This window comes from Hyposmocoma kahamanoa, unplaced genomic scaffold (genome assembly GCF_003589595.1).
Source record: "Hyposmocoma kahamanoa isolate Upper Pololo Valley unplaced genomic scaffold, ASM358959v1 92, whole genome shotgun sequence".
Lineage (NCBI taxonomy): Eukaryota > Metazoa > Arthropoda > Insecta > Lepidoptera > Cosmopterigidae > Hyposmocoma > Hyposmocoma kahamanoa.
Window position 1 is genome coordinate 15,039,435 of NW_020654748.1, and position 20,830 is coordinate 15,060,264.

Here is a 20,830-nt window from a genome sequence, read left to right on the forward strand (position 1 = left end):
GTGTGTGTGTGTGTGTGTGTGTGTGTGCGCGCGTGTATGTGTGTTTGTGTGTGCTTGTGTTTGTGTATGTGTGTGCATGTCTGGATGTGGTACAAAGTCAGACGGCAAGTGTTAAAAAAGCCTTGGTGGATGCTAGATGAGAAAATTCCGGGTTCTATTCCTTTGAGAGATACAGAAAAAACTAACTATTCTAAATTATTTAATAACTAATTTATTCACTTTAGTCTCATAGTATAGGGTGTTTCCGAGGTCAAAATTAAATACTTAGTAAGTGACAGAATAATTAATTATTGTACAGATTTGCCAATTTAATTAGATTGCTTCCGTGGTCGAACGGTTACCATGCTACGCAGATGCCCCAGGTTCAATTCCCGTGTCGGGAGAAATATTGGTGTGGCCTACATTTATTTATCTCGTGAGTTTGGATGTAATTTGTGGTTGTCTATGTGTGTGTCCATGGCACCCGCGATACACGGTTTCCCTAGTTCAAGGCTATGAGTGTGTGCGCGCGTTGCTATTATTATTATTATTAATTATCACTGAACATTTGATCGTGAATTTGGTGATATAATATAGTACCAAATTTACATATTATGTGCCTGGCCATTAAATTATTCATTCTAGTCTCATAGTACAGAGCATTTTCTAGATAAAAATTTAGTAATTAGTGACAGAATAATGTATTATTATATAGATTCAGGTGAAATTACAAGCACATTGGACTTGTCAACTTACGTCTCAGGGTGACAGACGCAGTGGCAGTGCCCCTTAGATCTGTGCAATTTAAAGCTCTGAGTGGCACTGTAATTGTCATGGACAGTTACAGTGCAGTAAATTTAATTATAAGTGAACATTTAATTGCGAATTTGGTGCTATATTTGACCCGAAGTGTGTGGGTTTTTGATTTTTTTAACAAAATGAACTAGCCACTTAAATAGCTAAATACTTTTAACGTTAGTTATATCCAAGTGAATCGATGTAAAAGGTGACAAAAACAATGAAGATACTGACCCTGCGATTTCCTATTATCTCAACCTAAATCTCTCATTGACGTTGCAAATAGATTTTATATAGTCAACATCGTATTAAGAGCCCATACACTAGTTACTTTATTGTAATGCACATTAAATGACGCTGTTTGTCCATTGACAATCGAATTTATTATTGATATCTGCTAATATTCTGTTGATCGTCTACTCTACTTTTAACCGACTTCAAAAAAGGAGGAGGTTCTCAATTCGGCTGTATACTTTTTGTATGTTACGCGTGAAAGAAAGTAAATCTGTTCCCAAATGTATCATTTCGACATTTGGGAACAGATTTCGATGATTCTTTTTTTGTTGGAAAGGTGGTAGTGGTCCCATGCAAATTCGAATGTAATATTGCACCTCTAAGGGTGGCAAATTAGGGGCTGAAACCGGTTCATTGGATTTCACCCATTTTCCGTCAATCGATTTCAATAAAACTTGTCAAATGGATGTAAATCCACAAATTTTTTATAAAAAAATGCATTTAGTATCCTTAAAAGTAGATAACTGCCTCGGTGGCTGAACTGGGCTGCCACGCTGAGGTCCCAGGTTTGATTCCCGGGCCGGGAGAAATAATTGTATGACCTAGATTTATTTCTCTCGTGAGTTTGAGTGTAATTTGTGGTTGTCTATGTGTGTGTCCAGGGCACCCGCGACACAGGGTTTCCTAGTGCGGGGCTATGTTGAGTGTGTGCGTTATTGTTATTATTATTATTATTATTATAGATAACAAAAAGTGATTAATCAAATGTTTAAAAAAGTTTCAAATGACCCATGAAATACTAAACATGAGATGGTTTGGTCGGATGTTTATTACTTAATCGTTTGGATTAAGTTACGTATATAGATATACGTACATATATAGATATTACGTACATAGATAGTTTATAGTATGATTTGCACATAGGTTACACCTTAATTCTATGCGCGAACGAAATCATGGTAGAGCTAAGCTAGTATTTAGCAAGTTAAATAGTAACTAAAGTTGACCACTTAGTAGTCGATAGTCCATAGTCCATCATGTTGGCCCTATGCGGGTTGGGGACTTCACACGTTTTCCAAGGGTTATGAACCTCTTTGACGTGCAGGTTTCATCACGATGTGTTCCTTCACCGAATAGTTTTGAAAACTAAGAAGTGCAAATTCGAATGCGAACCTACGGCCTTTTGCATGAGAGCCGGTAGGACAAACCATTTGACTACCACGGCTTTTTGTAAAACCTGTGTTAATACTTCGAAAAGTTAATGATGCTAATTACATGCTCAATTACAACAAACGGAGTAAAGAAGACAATCCTGACCTTGCAATTAACTGTTTCTGAGCGAAATCGATTTGGAATTTAGCAACACCTAAATGTCGATACGTGTGTATGCAAAAACATAACGGCCGAGAAAAATTTATCGGCAATTTAAGGCATTATTTGAGCAGTGTACGGTAATACAACCTCGGTGGAATATGGTTAAACTGCCTCGATATCAATTCGGCCTTCAAAATAATTCTAGTGCTAACTTTAGAGATTGTATTCCTCTCTTATAAACATATCGAAGATATTAGTTCGATAAAAACGATTCTAGATGTAGAATCATTGACTTATAATTATAAAGTCAATGTGTGGAATAAAGTAATCAAATTCCAAAGACTAGATTTCATCGTCAGACGCAATCGGCCAATGAAAACGTCAAGCTGTCTAAATAGAACTACATGCAATTTCATATTCCACCATTTTCCCAAGACCTTTGATACTGATAAAATCCTAATTAATTTACATAAGTGCGAATTTCATAAATGTATGACGGCACCTGTATCATTAAATTAGTCAGGCCCTTATGTACGAGTAAAATTTTTCGTTCGTCCTCGATAGGTCACCGTCAGTAACTAAGTAGTTATTAATGTGAGGGAAACCAATTTTATGATCATTTATATCATATTCATATGTGTATGTGTACAGCAGAGTACACATTAGCATTTTAATTGATATAATCCCAATGCAAAGTTGTTAACCAATCCTTTGACGACATTGTTTTGCCTCGTGGGGTCATCAGTTGTAGGTTATGTAAACTGCCCCTGTGACGGAACGATTACCATGCTGTTCTGCCACGCAGACGTACCGGGGGAAATATTTGTATGGACTACATTTATTTCTCTCGTGAGTTTGGGTGTAATTTGTGGTAATGGTAAGTTATGGTTTCCCTATACAGTGCGGCGGCGCTATGAGTGTGTGCGTGTTAAAAAATATTTGTTTTTTTATGAATTGAATAAAGAGCACTATTAAACTATTAATAAAATTCTAGTCTAGTAAATCGATTAATTAAGGCCGGAAGTAGTGTTGGGTCATGGAATAATTTTCATTTTGAAAAACTCATTTTGTTCAGCAAATTATATACTTTTCCTGATATTTTTCAATATTTTTTCTTTAATTTTCCACATTTGACGTTGACACCTGTCAAAAGTTGCAGTTACTGAACGAGAACGATTTTTTTTTCGCTATTGTGAAATAATTTTGAATCTCGTTTAATTCTGTAAGTGGCTGTCAGCTATCACAAGTTTCTTTTTTAGTTCACACTAAGTAAAACTTAAAAAAATATTTCTTAGCAAAGAACATTCCGCAACTTCAAATTTTTCGAAAAATTACCCAACAGTAGCCGAAAGCACACGTGAAACGGCTTTTACTAACGTAGCTCTACGTCGCGCACAGTCGACAAATAGCATTGCAGTCCTAAATGAAATATGATAGGAATCTCTTGAACATCTCTGAATCATTCTTGTAATAGACACGTGAGAACAATATCATAAATTAAAACATAATACACCGTAAGCTTTAATTACTAATCGTCTGCAAAGTACACGCCCTTAGGCGAAATACACACAAACATACTACTCGCCGCAGCGGTAAATGACTGGATAATTTTGTAATGTCCGAACGAAAACATGTCGATTCATCATACACATGCCATTGATCGCTGCTGTCTGCCCGTATCGTTTTTTCTTACACATAACACACGAACAAAAATACAAACATGAACCGCGTAACTTTTGTGGCAATTAAGCTCAACTGCTCACTCCATTACCCCGATCCTTAATCCATCAAAGCCGAAAAAAGAGCAACTGCCAATACGAAATTGTAACATCTTTTTCATCTCAATAATCATAATGAAATCTTTTACATCTGTATCAATCACATATGACATAGATATGGCTGGAAATAATCCTGCATTTTATTCTTCTATGTCACCGATTTCATCTGACTTTTCATGGTCAATAAATATTTGTAAATATCTAAATGTGTTTTACGAATACATATTAACATTATCTTCCCTTACACATATATATATTAGGCAGACCGTTAAATCGGTGCAGTTTTTGACACTACGTAAATTAAAAAAAAAAAAAACTTTTTTAAATTTATAAATTGCTATGGTTCTTTTCAAAATAATATTTTAGCGCGCGTTTTAAGGCTAGACGGAATTGTTTTAAGTTTATAATTTCTAAAAAAACGCCCGGAGTTGGTGATGATAATGCCAAACCAAACGCATTTTTACAATGCCGTCAAAAACTACTGTAGTTAGGTCAAATCGTATTTGCCTGACATAGCCCCTCCAGATTTTCACTTATTTCGGTCTTTACAAAACTCTAGAAACCTTCTATTAGACGAATAAAAACTTAGAGCTGTATTTTACATATAAAATCAAGATTTTTTGGCAAAATATTGTTTATCAATATGATCAATACAACTGATAAAATCAATATGTATACAACTGATAAAGATTTTTTTTTTCATTTATCCTTTGACAGACTACAGTTTTTTTATAATACCATGTGACGAGACGAACAAGTTGTACGCCCGGTGTAAGCGACAGGTCCATCCACAGACAGATACAGACTTTTGTCGCAACCCAATATAACCACTGCGTTAACTCGCATGTGTGTTTATCGCCTTGGGCAATCACTTGATATTAAACCCGCTAGCTACACCTACTCTCTAGACCTTATATCTTACAATAGGTTTTACGAAACTAACTAAACCATTTTTGCTTATTAATTTAGTAAATATCAAATTGTTCTATGAAATGTTTCGATAAGTGCCGCAACTAAGACTTATGCCCTAGGTTTAATTGGTATTGTACCATTTTGCTATAACCATAGTACAACATTAAGCGTATTATATAATACATCGTAAACGATATTCGTCTAAGTTGAGATACTGCACTTCAAGTTTCATCTTTAATCAGTTTTATTAGAGGTGACATGGAGGTGACTAAACAACTAATTTAAATATTGCCCAAGTGTAATAACATGAATAAATATTTCTTGCTTATTCTCACGGCATTTAATCAATGTACCTATATTTTCAAAGTTTATGGATAAAAGAATAATTTTAATTTTGGTATCTACAAATCAAAGTTATGATATTGTTACGGATCTTATATATCAGCAGTAGAGATCTTTATCAACTCAAGACATTCCTAACATCGTCCTTCAACTATAGAGGGTAATAAATAGAACCTCTATTAAATGTTTGTTTTTATTCTGACATTTAGACAAATATGACCTTTTTGTTGTTTTTTTCGTAAAGATTATCCGTAGCCCTAAACGACTTAATCAATCTCGCTTGCACAATCCTCCACGCAGTAAATATTGCTTTAAGTTACTACTATTCAGATTTTTTCAAAGATCAATTAAAATAAATTCATTCGTATTATACAATAAGCTCTCGATTTCGAATCGACTATATTCCTGTAGCAGTAAAGCCAAAATCAATACATATACTTAATAATTTTATAATCCCCAACCCAGCAGCAGCCAGTGGCCCAGAATGGCGGAGTATGGCCTGAACATAGGTCCCCAAACTTTTTGGTTCACCGCCCACTAAGGCAAGATAAAAAACAATTCAAAACACATATTTTTTTTATATTAACTTAACATAAAAAATCACAAGGAAAAAAAAACTGTGTAGTTTATATAGATAATTCAGGTTTTTTTTAGCAAATCTAACAAACCTCTACCATCCCTCTGGACTCTTCAGCGCCCACTGGGCAAGGACCACTTTGGGAAACTATGGTTTAAATCCTTGCCTGCGACGAGACAGCAGTGGGACGTAAAAACTGGTTAATGATGATGATGATGATAATGATGATGATGATGGTGATGGTGATGATGATGATGATATATATACATAAATTATTAAGAATAATAATTATAGCAATATTAGGACCTGGCAGAATCATCAGCGTCGTAGTTCGACTGAACAGCGGCCTAATGCTGAATCAGGCCCTTTTTGCTGACACCGTACACTCAACTCTACACCCAACACAATATAACACTCCAGATCATACTGACTAACTTAGACTAACCTTCTTAATTATGATTACCATTGTACCTATGTCATAAACATTTTGTAATGTGATTCAGCAAATAAACGAATTATTTATCTATCTATCATAGCCTTGCTTCAGGTAAAATGACCTGTATTGATGGTGCCATGGACACACACATAGATAACCATAAATTACATCTAAACTCACGAGAGAAATAAATGTAGGCCACACATATATACATTTCTCCACTCAGATCTTTAAATCACAAAGATCTGAGGGGCACAGCCACTGCACCCGTCACCCAGAGACATAAGTTGACAAGTCCCATGTGCCTGTAATTTCACCAGCACCCTTACCCTTCTAAATGCTGTATGCAAAAAAGCTGTATAGATTTTCTTCTTTTAAGTTGAATAGAAAAATCGTATCCCTTAGACCTATTATCTCCAAACTTGCTGTGAATATTCAACAACAATAATTATGATTAAAACGGGGTGTTGCACTGTTGAATGGGAAAATAGGTTTATCAAAATTTTTCAAAATTCGCGAGGCGTCAGGTCGTTTTATAGAATTGTGCGGATGTTTTCTATGTAGTACTATATAGTTTACAGAAAGTAAACACGATTGTTTATCTGTTTCCTCGCGAATAAACTTGTACTCTCGGCAAAATAAAGTACATAAAATTACATATATTGTCGTTTTAGAGATAAATACCTCGTATGTAATTTTTACGTAATTTTTCAGGACGAAGATAAAAATGTGATGAAAAGTGTAGTAAACGCAATAATGTTTGTAGTTAGCATTTTAATTAGTTAAATTATACCTCTTTCTTTCTCATTTCATTCTTTAAGGAGTTTATAATTTTTTTAAAAAACAATAGTAAAAACGATCTATATGAAAACGCGTATGCGAGGTTTTCCATTCCACCGATATGTCAAATATTATAACTCCAATAGTAAAGCAAAAAAAATTATAGACTATAATTTCGTTCGTAGAATCCTTAGAGGATGGAAAAAAAATAATAGTCTAAGGTAGAAATCTTTAAGCAGTTGTCATTTTAGAACAAGCGTGCGAAAAAAGAATATGTGAATATCGGGTAGCTTTTAATATAATTTATAGTATTTAGTCTGACCACCCTGGTTTTATAAGAATCTCTATAACCTGTAATTGTTTCAGTGTCTTAAGAGCGTGTTAAAATTATTATGGCAAATTTATAATCACGCAATAAAACACACTTTGACCTAATTAATTGGTTTTTATTACATTATTATGATAATAAGCTTGATTTGTCAAGCTTTTTTAATTCGCTATATTTGGAAGCAAATTCATTCTGATGCGCATCCCGTGGCCTTTATTTTAGTGCCTGTCACTTTCAATATCACAGTAAAGTTGTGTTCGAGACGAATTCAAAAAATAAAATCACATTGTGAAACCACACAAGATAATGTCCTAATCGTAAGTGTATCGATATTTATGGCTTAGAATCTCGTTATCTACATAAAATACATATAAAACACTCATCTCTGATTTGGATACGTGCGGCCCAGGGTAAAGCGGAGAATGCTGTTGACAGTACCCACGTTTGACTACACATAACGTAGTCAAATTTACCAAGTTGACGTTTGAATTATTGCTTTACTAAAAACGCCAGTACACTATGAATGTTAGCTATTTATTAACCGACTTCAAAAAGGAGGAGGTTCTCAATTCCACTGTTTATTTTTTTTTTGTATGTATGTTATGCGTTAACTCGCATTTGTGAACCGATTTTGATGACCTGATGATGATGGTACCTCGGCAGTGACCCCATTTAAATTTGAAGAAAATTCCACCTCCAAGTGTGGTAAACTAGGAGATGAATCCGGTTTTGCGCACTTTCCTGTAGCCAATTTCAATAAAACTTGGCAAATAAATGTAATTCCACAAACTTTTGATGTCGGTTTTTCCAGTACTCTGTACTGAAATTTTTTTTAATAATAACGCACACACTCAACATAGCCTTGCACTAGGGAAACCTTGTGTCGCGGGTGCCATGGACACATATGTACATAGATAACCACAAATTACACCCAACCTCACGAGATAAATAAATGTAGGCCATACAAATATTTCTCTACGTACTTTTTACCCCGTAAAAGAAATAATTGGTCAGAAAAAGACTGAATATTTTGTTGTTTATTAAAACATTCGTAATTTAACTTACAACATAACAAGAAACTTAAAGTTATGTAAACGACATGAAACGCATGGTAACTGATTACAGGTCCTTAAATATATTTGCAAAAATAGGTCTTGGATTGCATCATATGCGATCACAATTTATTCTTTGTCTCTCAAATATTTTTTTTTCTAATAACAAATATGATTGCATATGGTATGGCAATAATCATAAAATAAATTTCAGATTACATATTTAACAAAATATTTTTTAGATTTAGAGAGATTAGGCAATTTACATCCCCTCGTTTTTTTATTAAGAAAGTAAGAGTGCTGAATAAAATATTATTCAAAATAATGAGTTAAAAATTAAAATCTTCCCCTAGCTTTAAAGGGGGCCGGGGCTTGTTGGTATTGGGGCTGGATATTAGATGACGCTCCCGTGGCGCTCGGCGGTAGAGTCTTCAAATACTCGAGTGCTTTTTGAATTGCTGGCGGAATAGGCGGTGGCGTTGGAAGATGATCACCCTGAAAAAAGAACAGCGCCAATTTGAATATATCTAAGATTATTTTATATTCGATATGAAATAGGCATATGTTTCCTTCGGCTACACATGCCTATTTCATACCAGGAACAAAAATAGTTAAAAATTCGAATAAATTAATTAAGATATTTTTTAGCAGCAATAGAACTCATTATTTATCAAGGGGTCCCTTCGAGACAATGGACATTGCAATACGTCCGAAACGTCGAGTTAAATAAAATATGTTTTTACTAACGATTAATTCTCGAATTTAAAATCAAATAATGTGTCAAAATCGTAAAAAAAATTGAACTTCTTGTGAAAATGTTCGTCAGATCCTATTTTTGGTTTTAACGACTTTTTTGCCTAGAATTTCTCTGTGCAGCAAGTATATAGAAAGAAAGTTTTCTGTGTTCGATCTTTGTTTCATGCATGTATGATAAAAGCAGTAAGCTTCTTTTGAAAGAGCTCGTCCAGGGAAGTGCTGCCAACATACCTATTTCAGCCACCAAGCAGTAATATGAACATTACTGCATCCCGGCTTTGAAAGCGGGTGCTAGTGAAATTACATGCACATGGCTTTTGTCAACTCTAAGTCGCAGGGTGGCGGGCGTAGTGGTAGTGTCCCTCACAGCTTTTCAACTTAAAGCTCTTAGTGGCACTGCAACTCTCATGGATAGACCTATCGCTTACCACCAGGCTCAAGACTTGTTTGTCCCGTCACTTGATTTTATAAAAAAAAAAACATTTTATTACGCGACATCAAAAGACTTAAGTAGCCGAAGGAGTACATACAACAGAAAAGGCACGTAAAGTCGGGTACACATTAACTGTAACGTGACAGATACAGTAACGAGCTTCTAGTGCATAGGTTCCCAAACTTTTTAGCTCACCGCCTACTTAGACAAGGTAAAAAAATTTCAAAGCCCACCATCACAAAAAAATAATTGAAAACACGTATTTTTTTTAAATTAACTTGACACAAAAAATCACAAGGAAAATAAATTACATATTTTCAAATGCGGTAGCACCCCCTATACAGCGTCAACGCCCCCCAGTTGCTTCTGAGGCCCCTACCCCCCAACGACTCTTCATCGCCCACTGGGGGGAGGTAATGATCACGTTGGGAAACTATGTTCTAGTATGTACGCATGAAACAGTAGCTAGAATGAGTACCTGGTTATCGTCGGCTCATTATGATTTTTGGTAACATAACACGGTCGGTTAATGAGTACTCAGATTAATATACATACATATATGATATAATATGTGCCAGACAATCACACCACTTGCCTAGTCTCAAACTAGGGTATTCTTTGTATTATAAGTACAAGAGCAACGAAATTTACTCTGGGCTACTTCCCAGAACATCCGGACTGAACTAATTTAGAAAAGTTCACTTCCCAAATTGGTCCTACCGGGAATCAAACCCGCATCCAGCACCAAGGAGTTTTGAAAGAGTTTGTCCAGAGAAGTACTGCCACCTTACCTATTTCTACTGCCAAGCAGTAATATGAGCATTATTGTGTTTCGGTTTTGAAGGGTAAGGGTGCTTGTTTACTTATGTCTCAGGGTGACAGGTGCAGTAGCACTGTCCCTCAGGTCTTCGCGTTTTAAAGCTCTGATTGGCACTGCAACTGCTATGGATAGGTGTGTCGCTTAATACCAGGTGAACGACTTGTTCGTCCTGTCATTTAATGTTATAAAACCAACTATATAAACTTTTAGGCCTCGACAAATTCCTATTGTCTCTATCCCACGTATACATATCCGAATTGTGTAATAAAAAAAAGAACATTACACCAACTAGAAGAATTACCAAACGTTGATTTAGTAACGGTAATAAAAGGTTCAGCATTCTAACAATAAAGTATTGCTAACCATCTGTCAAAGCATTACCAATTATGACATATTTATGAGTTCAGTATACAAATTAACACGCACGTTAATAAAGCGCTACTGGTTCTGAATCGAGGTTACAATAGTTGTTATATTAGTAATCGTATAAACGTTTCGGCTTTTTGATAGTGGTCAGTAACATTTCGCCGGATAGACGGTAAAAGAAGTGAACTCAATGTCGACAGAATATATTCCCCACATAAAGGCGGTTCACAGGTCGCTGGCTGATATTTGCTATGACATTTGCACACACGTTAGCCAATCGAAACACAGAATCTACCTTGCTCAGTCTTCCTTAAGTGTTTACGCAATTATGATTCAGACTTCACTCACAACCATTTTAGAGAAATTTGGATATAATTTACAACAAAGGTTTTGGAGTATTTTTTGTTGGAAATGCTACTAGAAGATGGCAATCGATGTTTTCGTAACTGCTATTATGAAACTGATGTCCTATTGCACTAAACTTAAGTACGTCTTAAACCAACGCTTAAATTGATAAGATACTCTAAACACAATGATTATAGAGTATCTTTTACATTGCAAGCATTGGTTAAGATGTACTTATTATTATTATTACTAGGATGGCATCATTGGGGACCTATGCGGCCCCTCATCACTGCGACCATTGACTGATCTATTGTGATCACCACTAATTACAGTTCGGAGGCAAGGCCAACAGCATTAAAGAACTGTAGGACTTTCCTGGCTCCGACAGTTTTTATGCCCTCTGGATGTGGCCTGTGCCTACCCAGTATGAAACTTCGCCCATTAGAGGGCAGCACTGGCTGAGGAGATGCACAGGAGTTTCATCCGCGTCGTGGCAGAATCTGCATTTTCTGTACGCGACTTACGTAAGACGTACTTACGTTTAGGGCAAGGGGACAATTAGTATCTTTGTGATAACTTGAAAGTTATTTTGCAGGTTGACTGTCAACCGTGACCATGGGAACAAATATACGCGATTTAAATCCGGAAAAATAGTTTCATTTCCTATGTGTAACAATCGCGAAAACCTAAGAACTCGACTATAACTATGTATAAAGTTGTTTCGTACATCTTGTATTTATCAGTAAATTGTACTATTTTGGGTTCAAAACATTTTTTGCATTAAAAAATATAAGGTTGTTTGGAAACTTGTAGACATAAGTAATATCTTATGTAAAGTGCGAAGTGTGACAGAAGAAATATCTATGTAACTAAGTAAAATATCCAGAAGCTTTACCAATAAGCCCGCAGAAACTTATAGCTCACCTGTGGCTGGAAGCCGTTCTCATCAGCTATGTAGGTAAGCGAAATGAGGTTGCCCTCTGGTGTTTTAAAACTGAACTTTCCTTCAGCCACTTGAACTTCTTCTCCTTCACCTTTCCCAAAGTTTTTCACGTATCCCGATTCTTCAGCATTGATTTCATTGCCTGTCTCGTAACTGAAGGATTGTAAAGAAATAGTTTACATTTATTAAGCTGCCATTACATCTAAGCCTCTAATATTCACTCCAAAATAAACTTTATGAGGAGAAACAATGGTTTTGACGACCTTGGTGGCCCAACGGTTTGCACTGTGCTGATGCTGAACGCGGAGGTCCAGGGTACGATTCTCTGTAGGACCAATTTGGGTAATAAACTTTTCTAAATTGGCTCTTCTCCGGGTGCTGTGGCTAGTGTTTCGGAGTAAATTCCGTTACTCTGATACTTACAGTACCACTTATAGTAGATACAGGGATTTCTATAGTTTAAGAGCAGGTAATTGATACAATTGTTTGGCATATTATTATTTCTTTTATTATTAAAATTAATTATGGAATACAAAACGACAAGCCATCCACATTTCTATATACAGTGTTGTTTGTAAAATACTAACAACCTCGCAGATCTATATTACTAACATCATAAATTTCATTTTTGCTCTGTGAATTTTAATAATTCATAACATTTTACTTTCGTACAAAAATAAAAATAATAATAAGAAACGATGACTCTGTGCAGTAACCAAAGAAAGCGCTGGCGTAAATACCAGTACGATTCAAAACGCAGGAGCCGGGGTTGGTCGTCGGTAAGGACGCTTGCACATTCGAACTTACTACCTTACTACCAAATACAGATCTACAAAGTGTCAGATAGTACAATAAAAACTTATTCCAAAATTTATTTTTAACCTACTTCAAAATAGGAGGTAATTTTTGTAAGTATGTCTCGCGATAACTCCGATATTTGTCAACCGATTTCGATAATTATTTTTGTTGGAAAGAGGGCACTTCAGTAGTGGTTCCATTTAAATATGAAGAAAATGTTCCATCTCTACTTTCGGGCAAAAAGCACACGAACTTTTGAGGTCGGGTTTTAAGTACTCTGTGCTGAGATTCTTGGTAAAAAAGTCATGGAACAAAAGTTGTTGTAAATGATGTTAGTAGTATAGTCCTGGAAGGTTGGTAGTATTTTACAAATAACCCTGGTAACAACCTAAAGTAAATTCCTAAGACTTCATAAAGTATAAGTAAGTATTTAATCGCAATGGATGTTGTCACAAGGTGATCTATATTCAAATGGATGCCTCTAACAATATCCGAAATATGCATTTGTACTTACAGCCATTTATAAGATCCATCAACATTTGGTCCATCAGTTTCATATTTGATAATAGGTATCTGGTCACCGCCACTTGCGCCGGGCTTTTGCGAATACGTTACTACTGTTAGTGAAAGCAACACCAGGACAGTTGCAGAGATCTGTAACAAATGAAAAGTATTTACCACCTGTAAGTTTTTGTGATTTTGGGACTACCACAGAAATTAGTAGCAGTAGAGCTCCATGTGAAAGAGATCGTCCAGGGAAATACTGCCACCTTACCTATTTATATGCCGCCAAGCAGTAATGTGAGCATTTCTGTCTTCCGGTTTTGAAGGGTATTACGGGTGCTGGTGAAATTACAGGCACACTGGACTTGTCAACCAGGGTGACGGGCGCAGTAGGATGCCCTCAGATTTTACGATTTAAAGCTCTGAGTGGCACAGCAAATGTTATGGACAGGCGTGTCGCCTTCCACCAGGCGCATGATTTGTTCGATCCATCACTTGGTATTAAATGAAAAAAATACGCTCTAAAGCCATTTCTAAAGCAAATAAGTCCATTCTGTTTTACAATAACTAAACTGCCTCCGTGGCCGAACGGTTACCATACCGGACTGCCATGCAGAGGTCCCCGGGTTCGATTCCCGGGCCGGGAGAAATATTTGTATGGCCTACATTTATTTCTCTCGTGAGTTTGGGTGTAATTTGTGGTTGTCTATGTGTGTGTCCATGGTACCCGCGACACAGGGTTTCCCTAGTGCGGGGCTATGTTGAATGTGTGCGTTATTATATTATAATATTAAGTACTGAAATATTAATAATAATCATTTATTTATAGAACATTGTGTAAGTATTTACAAAAAAACTAATATTAATCATTTTTATAAACTAATGTTTAAAAGATTGAGAAAAATTAAGTGTATACATATTTTACGCATAGTGGCGTAAAAAGAATTCACATTACCTTCAGCAACTGCCAACCATTCCTAATGCACTGCAGAAGCGCAGCAGCCCAACGCCTAAACGCGTTTGACAAAATGCCTGAAGTAAAATTAACGGCAAACCGACGTCGTTGCGTTTTTATATTTAAGGCGTTAAAATTCATTAAGTATTTAGTCGTAGATGCAGATTTAAAAGCATATTTAAGCATGTCAGTCGATTAGATGTTTGTAAAACATTTTAGGATTTGAAACTGAAAGTTACCGAATAGATTTTCAGTAACTCTAATGTACAAGTATTGTTATAACGTGCGCCTACGAAGCACGCTTATTCTAGCAAAATGTACTGTATCACGGCGCATTCAAGTGCCGGAAGCGGTAAGATTCGAAAGTGCTTTCTCAACGTACAATGCTTGGATACCTATACATCTTATATTTGCAACGATGCATTGAATGGCGAAACCACACATTCATATAAATGCACGCATATAAATATAACGAATAGATAATATGCTTTAAAGCTAAGAGACGGCAAAAGATGAGGAAGTTACACGAATTTAAGTACCTATGTATGTACCATTTACACAGCCGCAACTTTAAATTTATTATTCCTTTAGTGAAAGAAAACAAATGAAAATGTCAAAGACTTTATAATTCCACTAACGTACGAGTTTCGATTATGATCTAGAACTGCTTGACTAAGTGCACAGTTACCCTTTACATTGATAGTGAACACGTGAACCGTCCTGTCTGACATTTCATTCATAATGTCGGCAATTATTTTGCACCACACGTGGATTACATTCGTTCATAGTAAAAGTTTGTCGAATAGAACCTACACTGAGACATTTAGATTAGAAACTCGTGTTTGAGGCGTCGTTTTGATACCATTAACGTTAGGTATTTCAAATGCAGCGTCGAATGATATTTATTGCTTACAGCCTTAAAAGAACAATAAAAATGTACAATATTTAGTTCAACTATACAAAAACGTAATATACAGCCGATCGGACAGTTCCATTAATAGCTGAATTATGGTCGCACCCCAGCATACCCTGTGTGCGTGGGTAATGTGTTATTAAAGCGGTGTTTACAATGTGTATATTCTTCAAGGTGTAATAAAATTTTACTTAAAAGATACATTTAAAACTTACAAAATAATGCGCTACCAATCGGACAACTCCTATACTAGCTGAATTATAGTCGCACACTAGTATTTATTGGTCTGTGCTGTGGTCGCATCTTATTGGTACACTCTGCGTTCGTATTTAATGAGTTATTAAAGCGGTATTTATATTATTTATAAATGTAGTATTTGTCATGATGTTGTGTTTTATCGCATTTTAGGTCTAACGTTATTACTTTTTTTAAATTACCTTTACGAGTATTTCTAAGCACAGTTTAGAGAGGAACCTAAGTGCATAATACAAGGAGTGTACTCCATAGGTTATTTTCATTAGCACTCATGGCGTCACCTGCGGACTCTGCCTATAGTTGAGGTAAGAATGTTAAGTGGCAAGTCATAAAAGCTCTACGTGAAACATTAACTTTAAAACTTAAATATCTGTTTGTTTCCGATGGATGTTTGCGTCTAATGTGTAAAATTTATTCTGTTTAAATATGCCTAACCGACTAGTATGCTATAATACGGATTTAATTATTAAAATTATTTTTAAACAAATGAGACTACACTGTTCTAACCCTTCAATACATATATGTGTCGTTGCCCATAATATGCTGCCGATCTCATTGTCTTCTCTGAAGACGGTTTACACTAAACACGAGTCATCAAAAAGTGTAAACTAAGCAATGAAAACATCGCGATTAAACAATTATAATATGTTGTTTTTATTTAACATCCAATAGATTAAGTAGTAGGCAGTTGGCTAAGTTTCCACCCCTATGTTGTGGATATTCCAAGGAGTCGCCATAAGCGCCTCGCTACCACATTTATACCGCGAACGGCTATGGAATTTAATTCCCAACGAGCAGACTTGCTCTTTGAATGGTATACCTAGAGCCCATTCAAGGCGAGAGCGAATAGATATTGTTTAGATGTGCATGTTCCATGCCGACTTTATCGTCACTTTCGATCAGATGAGATGGAAGTCAAATGCGCACTTATTTTTTAATAATAAAAAGAAAACAAAAAATTACTCCTAACTAAAAAGATTACGAAATTTTCACTCATGTTTGCAATATTTAAACCCTATTACTATAATTTAGATTGTTTAGAAACTTGTACGACTCTATTCATCTAGATTATTTTATTTTGTGCCCTTGTATGTAGTAATCTTACTTTACACATTCAGAAAGTGAAATTAAACAAACAAAAAACACATTAAAGGAAACGTGACCAACTTAGGGCTTTGTCAAATGCGGGAAATAAAGGATCCGTGATACGACAAACATCTTATTCAAGTAAGTGGATGCACGTGCTGACTTTTGCCCCTCGCTCAGTGGTGATAAATTCACCTTACTTTGCATGAAACGCTAAATGTGTTCTCAGAAATGGCTTTAGAGCTTCCTTGTTAGTGATAAACGGCAACGAATTGTACGGCACACCTGTGTTACTTGTTGTTCCAGTGCACAATTTTAGCTTAACCTATAACGTGCTCTTCTTGTTTTGTCTAATGCTATAATCGCGACATCGAGTATATAACCGGAAATACAGAGACGAAATAAGGGCCATCTATCCCTGGCAACTCATCAAGCATCAACTCAGCAATTGAGCCTTATATCACTTTTAAATATCAACTTTCGTTTGCGCTGAAATCACAAATTAGAAAACTGAAATAGTACAGCGCCAACAACTGACACTGTGTACGTCTCCGTATATTCCAAAAATATTCTGTAGTTAATGTAATAACGATAATATCTCTAACAATGGGGCGGTTCCATTCGGTGGTGTGGGAAAAACAGCAAAACATCTAATTACAAAACGAACGGAATCATATTTCATCGGTAATTAAATATGTAATTTTGCAGTTTTCGTCCATTATAGCAGAGCTCTAGTTAAACTGGTCGATATGAAATGAAATAGTTGACGACACCCGTCAATTGTTTTGAATTCGGGCTGGCCAATCGGAGCGCAGTAATGATTTGGCAGAATAGTTTTCAAACAAATTAAATGACATTTCGTCTCTATTTCTGGTTATATACTAATGAATCGTAGCTACCATTCAATTAACCCTTATTGTTTAATTGAAGGGCTTCACAAACTTTATTAAAGTTAATAAATCTCTTTTATGCAAGTCGTCGAAAGGATTGTATGGAAAAAATGCATACAGCGAGTATATATAAATCAAGTTTTCACTAACACTAGTTTAGTGTAATTTTCTCGAACACTAGTTCACTCATTATTATTTGCCTAAGTTGACGATACACAAAGTTATTAATCCAGCATGTTGAGTTTTTACACAACATGCAAGATTACTGTTTTGATTGTATGCATACTGTTTGGAATTCTGTCTGGCTTGAATGTTGAGAATAGTTATAATTGGGATAAGATAGCATAGATAAGCCTACTATATTAATTTTGAAGTATTTTCTATGTTTTCTCTATTGTTCGTGTCGCATACCTGTTATTAGGACATTAACAAAAATAAAAATAAATAATTTAACAGACAACAAGCGGTGCGCCAGTGTGACCAAGAATGCCTCAAATCTACAATGGAAAGTATATAGGTTCATACAGAGCAATAAACTTCTCATCTCTCATAGAATACCTGCATAAAAGCTAGTTATATCTTTAATATGAACTGTTTAGTCGACCATTTAGTAAGAGGTAAATATTAAGAAACTTGATTGAATCGCTTGCAAAGTTTTGTACGTCTACCAATTGCAGTAATGTTCAATTATATTTAATTACATTTTGTTATTTGTATTGCCTGAAAAATAAATAAGTATAATTTTGTTTCCAATACTACAAATAATATAACATTCTGAACGCACTTTCACCATCCCCGTGAATTTATATTTAACACTTGTGACAAAATGCATATCTCACCATGTTGGAATGTAGGGCAGGAATCTCAAGTAGGTCTGGATACAGCCACGGGTAGAATAGGTGTGTGCACGGTGACACTGCATGGGGTTTATATACCGCTCATTTACCTATGAACTTCGCGCGACCTGCGCGCGCGCATCCCGATTCATCTCAAGCTCATAATGCACGACAGCTATGCAGTTGACACCACGTATTTGCTTTTACTCTATTCTTATTCATGAGACGTTATTTGTCCTATGGAGCTTTGAAACTTCGTTAAGTCGTGACGCTGCTAAATATTATTATTTACAATTGAGTGAGTAATATTTAGGTCATAATTCTGTTAACCTTAAGTTTAATTGAAAGTAAGTTCTACTACTTCAGAAAATAGGCCTAACTATTCATGTGTTTGGATTTGGAATTAAGATTTTATTTTAAAATGTGTATAAAGCCAAACGTACGTAACACCAGACTGTTACACCATATCATAATACCATAATACATATATAAAAAATGCTAGATAATTGGATCGTTTTCAATAAACAAAGAGGTAACATGCTGTTACATTGTAAAACACAACTCTAAACAAAATTCCTAACCGGTTGCACTAATGGAAAACAAATTACCTGCAAGGTTTTGTTGAAGATGGAATCGAATTATTTTATACAATTCCGATTGCTTCACAAACACCATGCCCTTTAGTAGCCGCTTGCGTTAATGTTAACATCCTCTCAAGTTCTGAATGTATTAAATTTAAGGGATATATTTGCAAATTTTAATTAGATATGTCTTAAATTAACACATCCACATGGTATGAGTGACGTTTTCTAGGAGACTCCGTTTGCAAAATTTCCGTTACCTTTTAATTTCCTTTTAAAAAAAATCTTGTTAGGCAATCTAAACGTTTTTAATTTCTTTTTTAATTATTGTCTATTTTAACGTACAGTTGTCGTTAGAATAATCCATTTTTTAAATTATTGTCTATCAGTTAATCGCGTTGTTCGACATATATATTACAATACAGCATAAATTATTATAATACATTTACGCATGCACTAGCATTATGCGTAAAATTTATGATAATTAATTTACAACTTGCTTATCAAATAGAGCATCATCCGATTACCCTATTGAGCGGCGAAGGGTCCTCTCTAATTGTATGCTTACAAAACAATTTACTACGAGTACTAAGTAGTATATCTAAATAAGTTCTCAGTTTTAAATTTACGGAAAGAGCATGCAATTTTGTTGCTTATGGGAAAACCTCATTTGTCATATCGTACCAAACTGACAAATTTATTAATAATTAATTTACATGTTTTACTACCATTGACTAATTATTTTACTACCGTTTTTATTAACGATTTATGACTCGACCAAATAATAATCTCAGTACAGAGTACTAAAAAATCGGCCTCAAAAGTACGTAGAATTATATGATTACCAAGTTTTATTGAAATCGGTTATCGGAAACTGCGCAAACCCGGATTCATCTCCTAGTTCGCTATACGGGACTTGACACTTTATCTCCTGATAATAAAATCGGTTCTCACTACTCAAAGTATATTGAGAGAGAAAAACGCTTTGAATTGGAGAATATCAAAATCAACCATTAAAATGATTGCTCCTCATAATAAAATTTAGGCGCTATTTATAAAAATGAATCTTCATGCGTGAAGAGAACGAGATTATGTCTTTATACCAATCTAGGACAACTGCAAAAGTTGCAAATAGTTTATAAAAATAATTTTTATATGTGTGCGACCTTTGTACTACTATTTAATTTTTATTGATTTTATTAATTATTGTAACAGATGTTTCATTTTAATAGATAATCAAACTATGCTTAGTGTAAAAAGACTTCCTTTGCTACTTTTACATCAAAACATTTTCGTACCAGTACAGCCCATTTGAAAGAGTTCGTCCAGGGTAGTACTGCCACCTAACCTATTTCTGCCGCCAAGCAGTAATGCGATGTGATGCATTACTACGTCACTACTACGTAAATATTTTGAAAATCAAACATTAAAAACGATGTCCTTATGTGATAGTAGGCCTCTCAGAGAATTATAATCAGTAATCGTAATGTAGATTATGTTCGCGATATTCACTAATAAAATATGGAAATTTGTCTAACGTCCAGTATGTTCGTTGTGACATACTTTAGACACATCGTGGTGTCTGCAGATCCTGTTCTGCGGGTGGCATGGCGAAACTGATGAAATATTACAGGGCAATAATGAGCGAAGTTTATTTATCGGTACGTTATGTGCATCTAATTTTATAAAGTAATTTGAAAACGCTATGGCTACGTGGGTCATTTTGTAAGACGGAGGAAATGAAAACAAAAATTTTACGGGGTTTCCCAATCTTATCTTTTTAACCGACTCCAAAATGTTTTTTTTTATGTATGTTACG

The 20,830-nt window shown here is 35.3% G+C and overlaps 1 protein-coding gene across 1 annotated transcript; it reads right to left on the minus strand.

Annotated features, from left to right (window-relative positions):
• Positions 1 to 8,612: 8,612 nt before the first annotated feature.
• On the minus strand, positions 8,613 to 18,498 carry LOC113236580 (endocuticle structural glycoprotein ABD-4-like). Its single transcript, XM_026472718.1, has 4 exons — positions 18,434 to 18,498; positions 13,506 to 13,645; positions 12,175 to 12,346; positions 8,613 to 9,025 (listed from the first exon to the last, which is right to left on the minus strand). Exons 1-4 carry the CDS (start codon positions 18,434 to 18,436, stop codon positions 8,867 to 8,869), a joined length of 474 nt encoding a protein of 157 aa, XP_026328503.1. The 5' UTR covers positions 18,437 to 18,498; the 3' UTR covers positions 8,613 to 8,866.
• Between the last annotated feature and the right edge of the window lie 2,332 nt (positions 18,499 to 20,830).

Bases quoted from the DNA above. Each gene is read 5' to 3' on its own strand.
- LOC113236580 (XM_026472718.1), bottom strand. The intron at 12,347-13,505 runs GTAAGTACAAAT...ACAATCCTTCAG, and splicing joins GATGGATCTTATAAATGGCT to TTACGAGACAGGCAATGAAA. The intron at 9,026-12,174 runs GTGAGCTATAAG...TTCTTTTTTCAG, and splicing joins AGAACGGCTTCCAGCCACAG to GGTGATCATCTTCCAACGCC.